An 8,079-nucleotide genomic window follows, 5' to 3' on the forward strand; every position below is an offset into this window, starting at 1 on the left:
TGAAGGTGACCCAGTGCGGGCAGTCAGGCGGCCAAACCTACCTGAACCCAGAGCTGAGTCACACCCACCTCCACGCCCACCGCTGCTTGATCCCTCAACCTTCCTGGGGGTAGGTACGGCCTTCCTACTAAATTCGACTAATCAATGCAGAGTTGAAAAGTAGGTGTAACCTGTGACCATCAAAAGGAGGGTGGATCCAACCCTTGGAGCATAAAGCCACATTGATTTTAACCTGTGTGGGGAGCTCTAGTAGCAGTTTCTTCTACATTTTTACCTTCGAAAGGACTTGGAATAGGCGATAGAGTGCTTCGCGGTAGCATGGGTAAGTACTGTTCAGTGGAACTGCTCTTTTTCAGCTATTGGAGAAGGGGTGTGTATTGAGTTCACTGTTTAGGATGGATTTTAAACTATATCCCTATCAAAAAAATTTTTGAAAATCACGAATGGAAACTGTTTTGTCATCCTAGAACCAGGTGGGGAGCGGACCTTGGCCGGTAGACTTCCAGTGTTTAAACGGCCTTAATCTACAGCTGTTTCGGGCCAGCCACTGGCCTCAGACTTTCAAACTAAAGTAGCAAAGTAAATACACTCTCAAGAAAACAGATGCCTGGTTGAAATTTCCTTGAAATTGCATTTTTAAATTTTGTTTCAAAATGATATTGCTTTCATTTCAAGAAAGGGCTAGGTCTATTTTATGCTAACGCTTTTAAATTATTATAAAGAGAGTAAATTTATTTTCCCTTTCTTTCCTCTTCAATTATCTCTGTAAATGGCACTGCCGTCCACCCAACGGCTTGAGCAAAAAATTAGTCTCCTCACTCATTCTTGATTCCTGTTCTCTCACCCTCTTCATCCAACCCGCCAGCAAACTGAAAGACTATCTCCACTTTCCCTCCCCTTCATTTCTCCTCCATTGCCACCACAAGCTCCAAACCTCCAACATTCTTTTCCTAGATTACTAAATAGCCTAAGGGATTTTTTTCCTGCTTTCACTCTTGCCTGCCTTAATCCATTCTTCACAAATAGGCCTGAGTAGTCTTTCCGCCCTCAGAGCATGCTAATTTCCTTTGAAAGAAACCCTTTAATGGCTCCCTTCGGTTTGGGAACTACCCGAAAATGGCTCCCTCCTGCACGTCCCCAACCTTATCTCTGACCTCTGTGGCCTCCGCCCGCCATTTTGTGTAACAAGCATGGCTTTCTTTCCATGCAGCAAGCTAATGCCTTTGTGCTTTCGGCTGCAGCTTGAACACTCTCCTTCCACCTTTCAGCTGACTAATCTTTTTCAGATGCTTCTTCTAATGCTTCCTTGGAAGCCTTTGCAGACATTCTTTTTAAAAGATAGCCTTCTCCATTTTTCCTCTTATTGGTTTCATTTCATAGCGTTTTTCTCAACCGGAAACTATTTACCATCTTATAAAAACTTTATTTACATTTCTATCACACACAGATAGAGGTTCCCTGAAAACCAGGGACTTTGTATCTTTTCTGCTGCCTTAAGAGTCAGCTCTGGGGGAATTCCCTGACCACCTAGTGGTTAGGACTCCATGCTTTTCCTTCCCTGCCATGAGCCCAGTTCGATCCCTGGTAGAACCAAGATACAGTAAGCTATGCGGTGCAGCCAAAAAACAGATTTTTTAAAAAGCGTCAGCACCTAACAATGTTTACTACTAAATATTTATCGAACGACTGAATAAGTAAATGATGTACTTTGGAAATAATTACATCACAATTTGAGAAATAGAAAATATAATATTTAGTCTCATGCCATTAAGAAATACGTGTAACAACCAGATTTTGTCTTCATACCACGCTTAACCAGTACTACCACCGGAGTGGATGTAGTTGAGTATCAACAGGAGTGTTCTCATAATAAATTACCATTTCAATTTATACATCATTCTCACAAGCTTGCATATTGTGAGAAATGGCATGGTCAGAGATCTGACAAATAATCTTACTTTAAAAGTTGAGTGCTGTACACATTAGCAAAACTGATTGGCAACTTTTTCTTATAGTAAATTTATTTTTTATAGCATTGCTGAATGAGGTATCACCAGTCTGATGACTAAATGCATATTCATCAATTAGTTTTTATACAATGAATATATAATATATACATCATTATACAAAACTAGTGAGTGCTGGGGCATGTGGATAAGACACAGAGCCTTAGAGCTTTCAGACTGGTAGGAAAAACAGATCTGAAATAATAAGAACCAAGGGGCTCTGGCCAGTGTACAGTAGGGAGCTAGGCGAGCATTTAGCTTAGAGACTTGAATAGAGACTGAGAATCAAGGAAAGTGGGCTTGAGCAAATGCTGTTTAAGCAGAGATTTTTAATTCTTGGTAAATAGCTTGGTATTTATCCTAGTTTCTTTTGGGGGGGTGGGGATATAGTTTATTACAGTAATATTATGTAAGTTACAGATGTACATATGAGGCTAGGTAGTATTTTGTTTAACACTTTACTGAAAAGGAGAGTTTATTTGGCTGGAAATTAAATAGGAGAGCTGGAGATGGCAAGAGATAAGTTTGTAGAGAAAAGCTGGAATCGAATTGCAGCTACTTTAAATGAGCTGATTGAGGGAGTGGGCTATTGTGGTCTCTCCTAACTTTAGGTCTGTCACTAGTGGTTTTGCTCCAAAAATGCTATATTCACTAATACAAAATGAAACAAAAATTATTTTTTAGCTATGAGAGCAAGATTTTGTTAGGCAAATATTCCTGGATACAGTCTCCTTGATTGGAGAGAATAAATAATAATACTTATACCATTAACTTTATTATTAGGAATATAACATATATAAACAGCTTCATAGTATTTTTTAAAAGGCATGTTTAAAAATAACCACCTCAAAAGAATCAAGGTATTTATTTTTGGCAAAAGAAAAACATGCAATAAAAACAAAACATGCACCTCAGTTGATAAAGGAAGAGTTTTAAATAAGTATATATATAGTATAGAAATATATATTTATTACATTTAAACCTCTTCCCTGAGCAATTTATTTATAAATATCACATACTTATATATAAATGCTTAAGAAGACATTTAAAAATCTTCCCTTAGCAATTTTAAAATATCATATAACATTTATATTTTGTGTGTGTGTATCTGTATGGCTAAGGCATGCAGGATCTTAGTTCCCCAATCAAGAATCAAACCCTCACCCCCTGCATTGGAAGCATGGAGTCTTCACTACTAAACCATGAGGGAAATCCCCATTTATATATATTTTATACAGATAAGTAAATTTATATAATACATACATAGTTTGTATATTGTTATATATTTACATATTTTATACATAAGTAAATATACATTGTACAAATACAAATTACATTATACAAATTTTTATAAAGTATACAAATATACTTTAGTATATATTAGTATACTAAATATATACATACTAAATATATACTAAATATATACATACTAAAGTATATTAAATGTATATTTACTTTATATATAAATATGTATGTGTGTATATATATATAGTGTTTAAGAAGACATGAAAGCATGTTTTGTTTTCATTCTGTGTGTTATTTTACCAAAAGTAAATAACACAGAATTTTGAGGTGGTATTTTTTAATATGGCTATTTAAAAATAAGCAGTTAATTTTCATTCCAGTACTTACAGATTTGCTCCTTTTTAGAAAGCACTTAATTTTTGTTCCTACAGCAGGACATCAGGCTAAAATTAACAGATCTTATAAAAGGTCTTTAGATCCTTTGCTTAATTGCTAAACAATTGTAACAATTAAGCAAAGGGCTCTTAGGAAGAATATAATCATGCTGTAACTCTCATAATGCTACTTTTAGATTTTTTTAAAAAAATGATCAAAAACTATCTGGGGCCAAATTCCCCTATGCCTTTATTTTGACTTGCACTGACAGGAGACAGGAATGTGTGGATCTCATGTGGTTTGTTCTCTGGATCTGCATCTTCTAGAACAAAGGTGGACAAGCTACAGCCACGCACCAAATCAGTCTCTGCTGTAAACTGCCCGTCCTCCAAGTACTGTCTATGGCTGCTTCTATGCCACAGTGAGAGTTGAATAGCTATGACACAGGCCCACAGGACCCACAAAGCTTAAATCTGTCTCATTACAGAAAAAGTTTGCTGCCCTTGATCTAGAAGAGTATCCGGCACTTAGCAGGATCCTGTATTTACTTACAGAATGAATACAAAAGTGAACAGTAGCTCACATGAGCAGTCAGCATTTGCTCTATGCCATGAACTGTGCTGAGCACTTTAAATGCAGATCATGAGTGCCCATTAGAGGTTAGCTGATCAATTAGAAAGGTCTGATAACATGTGGGGGGTAACCAGGAAAGAAATGGTTATGATCCAAGTCTTCTCTTGGAGAATTAGTCAGAGATGTAAATGTAGTGATTCTATTATTAGAAAGTGAGTTCTAGGCCATTTTTTGAGGTCATTTTCTGATCATGGCTCAAATTGAGACTATGTTAATTGGAATACGTTTCACCTATTGACTGCTGTCTCACACAGGTGCTTGCTGAAGACAATTCAGGCTGATCACTCCTACCCAGAAGTGGTTGATCTATCCTGGTGTAAACCTTCAAAGAGGGAACTAACAGGACACCATGGACCAGCAGCGGAAGAAAAGGGGAACAACACCTAGCCAGAGAGGCCTGGGTAGAAGAGCTGCCCGTACAGACAAGTCACCGCCAGTCCAGCAGGAACCTCCTGACACGACGTGGACTTTATGTGATGAGGATGTGTGCTATGAGACTAGCTTCCGGGTTGTCGAAGATGATACCTTCTCTGACTGTTACATAGAATGCATAATAAGAGGTGAGTTTTCTGAACCTATCATGGAAAAGGACCCACTCCTTCAGTCCTTTGAACATCTGAAAGAAGGATCAGAACAAGACCTTTCTCAAAAGGTTCTTGTGGCAAGCTCACTTCTTGAATGTTCCTTGGAATACATGAAAAGGGACGCAAAACAAGAACTTCCTCAACAGATGATTGGAGAGAATCCACTTCTTGAGTTTTCTGGGCACAAGACAAGCAAGAAGCTTCCTCTGGGAGGAATACCCAACATGGACTTTTCAGAAAATAAACAGCTCACAGGATGTACTAGAAGGAGGCCAAATACAAATAAAGAACATGGTGCTCCTGAAAACTATGTTTGTCCTCACGACGGATGCATAAGAGAGTTCAAGAATAAAACATCCCTGAGGAAGCATAGTCGAGTTCATAATCCCCGAGATCATGTGTGTGCAGAATGTGGGAAAGCCTTCAAGGAGAGTACAAAGCTAAAAAGACATTTTCTGGTTCATACTGGAGAGAAGCCATTTCCTTGCACTTTTGAAGGGTGCGGAAAACGCTTTTCCCTGTCCTTCAACTTGCGTACACACGTGCGCATCCACACTGGGGAGAAACCTTTCGTGTGTCCTTTTGTAGGCTGTCGCAGAAAATTTATTCAGTCGAATAACATGAAAGCCCACCTCTTGACTCATGCAAAGGCCAATATGAGTCTGTGAGAAAAGATTAAAAAAATAATCATTAAACAGGAGGGGCATACATTAACTAAAGAGTTACCAGGAACAAATATGCCTCATTGATAATTGGTTCAGGAAACAATTTTAAAATCAATATTGCAACCCTCAAGCCGTTTTTTTTATTTTTTATGTTACTAAGATACTCCTCTAGTCTGAGGTATTATTTTAGAACTTTGTGTAGAATTACAGCATGCTTCTAACAGTACAGTCAGTAATGAACTTACTTCAAAAGCATAATCCTCAATACCTTAACAAACTGGATTTTTGGATATGAGACTTAATATCTCATACTATAAATAAGAAATTGACTTTTACTTTTTCACTTTGTAGTTTTCAATCATTTAGCTTTTTCCTTTTAGGAATATACTTCTTAATACAAGTGATAATTCTAGAGAATGAAAATTTTGCAATAGATTTTCAATAAATTAATGAGTAGTTAAAATTTTTCAAGTTAAGCATATTGTTTAATCATTTTATTTTTATGATTGTATCAAACCATGTTAATCATAGTAAATAGTTAGCTGATGATGTCAATCCATTTGAATCCATTTTAGATATTTTTAAATAAAAGGAAATAAAACCCCAGAAATGTATTAAATCTGTATTAAAAAATCAAAGAAGTGTGCATTAAAAAGAGATATCATTTAGCTGTCTTCCAAATTAGCAAAACATGATAAAAATTGATTGTTTAGTGTCAGTGAGGTGTAGGGGGAAAGTTACTCTCCTCCACAGTCGGTTAAGGGATGAAAAGCCATTTGGGGAGGGGTGCACTAGCCAGTTTTCTGGAACTGCCATAACAGTACCACCAACTGGGTGACTTAAACAACAGATATTTGTCTCATAGTTCTGGAGCTAGAAGTTCCAAAAAAGGTATTGGCAGTATTGGTTCCTTCCTAGGGTTGTGAAGATAGACTCTGTTCCAGATGTGTCTTATTGGCTTGAAGATGACTATCTTCTGGGTTACGTGACATTTGCCTGTATCGTCACATCATCTTCCCTCTGCATGCCTGTGTTCAGATTTCCTCTTAAAAGCATGTCAGACAGACTAGATTAGAACCCACCCTGATGATGCCCTCATTGTAACTTGGTCTATAAAGATGACTATCTCCAAATGAGGTTATATTCCTAGGTACTGGGTGTTAGGATTTCAACATGGATTTTTGATGGTGCACAGTTCAAACAATAATGAGTGTTTTTTTAGGCCAAATATTTTCTAGAATTCCACTTTACAGAATATGTGCACTAATGTAGATAATTTGTTCAAAGATGTTGACTAAAATATGTTTGATAGTAGTCTGATTCATAATACAAATGTCCATTAAAAGGGAACAAGTTGCATAAATCTTTATTCAGTAGGAAATGTACAAATATCCTTAAAGGAAGCTAGGCTGTAAAGGGAAAGAAAGGTCCACAGCCAGAGGGAAGCCATAAGAGGAAGTATGTACCATAAACAACTTTTCAGGGGAAAAAAAGTCAACACGCAATATAAACATCAAATTTAAAGTTAATCTTGCTTTTAGAAATGCCAAAAATAAAACTATATGTGCTTTTTTTTTTTTAAGAAATCAAGGGCTTACATTTTTACTTAAGAACAAGCTAATTACTACTGTGGTGGTGGTTTAGTTGCGAAGTTGTGTCCAACTCTTGCAATCCCACGGACTGTAGCCTTGCCAGGCTCCTCTGTCCATGGGATTCTCCAGGCAAGAATACTGGAATGGGTTGCCATTTCCTTCTCCAGAGGATCTTCCTCACCCAGGCGTCAAACCCAGGTTTCCTGCATTGCAGGCAGATTCTTTACTGACTGAACTATGAAGGAAGCTTCAATAGGACTAGGTAAAAGGGAGGATTAAATAGAGAGCGGTCAAGACTAGAGAACTTCAATGGCAAAGTTTAGGCTGTAAACTTGAGAGCTGGGAATCAGAACATCAGGAAGGATCCCCTGTGTGTGCAGGCTGGTCTCCTTCAGAGATGACTCTTTCTGGAGCTGAAGGGGCCAAAATCTCAGTGTTTACATGTAAATGTACAAGGAGCATCAGCCTGAGAAAGTGTCTATCTGGATTCCAAGACAAAGTTAAATTCTGATCTGAGAGTAGGAAGTTACTTGGCTAGCCTCCGAATTGTTCCTGTTTGTCCTTGATGTCTCCAGATACTGGCATTTTACAAACCCCAAATCCTGATCAATAACTAAATCCCACACTGATATCTGGAGTCATAGCATGTATCCTTTCTTTTTTAATTTATTTAATGGCTAAATACAGTTAAAGTTAACACTACAGAAATACACTCTACAAAAACACTTTGGTATCACTGTAATATATGGGGCATAATTAGTTAGCACTTAATAAACTATGGAATGAATAAATGTATAAAAATGTACCTTAATGTGTTTTTTAAAAATTAATTACAGGGTTTCCCTTGTGGCTCACTGGTAAAGAATCTGTCTGCCAATGCAGGAGACTCAGGTTCAATGCCTGATCCAGGAGGATCCCACACGCTGTGGAGCAACTAAGCCTGTGCTCTGGAGCCCTGGAGCCACAACTACTGAGTTCA

The 8,079-nt window shown here is 37.5% G+C and overlaps 1 protein-coding gene across 1 annotated transcript; it reads left to right on the forward strand.

Moving 5' to 3' along the window:
- The first annotated feature begins 209 nt into the window (after window positions 1–209).
- On the forward strand, window positions 210–6,347 carry ZFP42 (ZFP42 zinc finger protein). The gene is made up of 2 exons (XM_040243111.1): window positions 210–322; window positions 4,514–6,347. The coding sequence occupies exon 2, from the start codon at window positions 4,609–4,611 to the stop codon at window positions 5,509–5,511; it is 903 nt and encodes a 300-aa protein (XP_040099045.1). The 5' UTR covers window positions 210–322; window positions 4,514–4,608; the 3' UTR covers window positions 5,512–6,347.
- Window positions 6,348–8,079: the final 1,732 nt, after the last annotated feature.

The sequence above is a fragment of the Oryx dammah genome, unplaced genomic scaffold (assembly GCF_014754425.2).
Source record: "Oryx dammah isolate SB20612 unplaced genomic scaffold, SCBI_Odam_1.1 HiC_scaffold_7, whole genome shotgun sequence".
NCBI lineage: Eukaryota > Metazoa > Chordata > Mammalia > Artiodactyla > Bovidae > Oryx > Oryx dammah.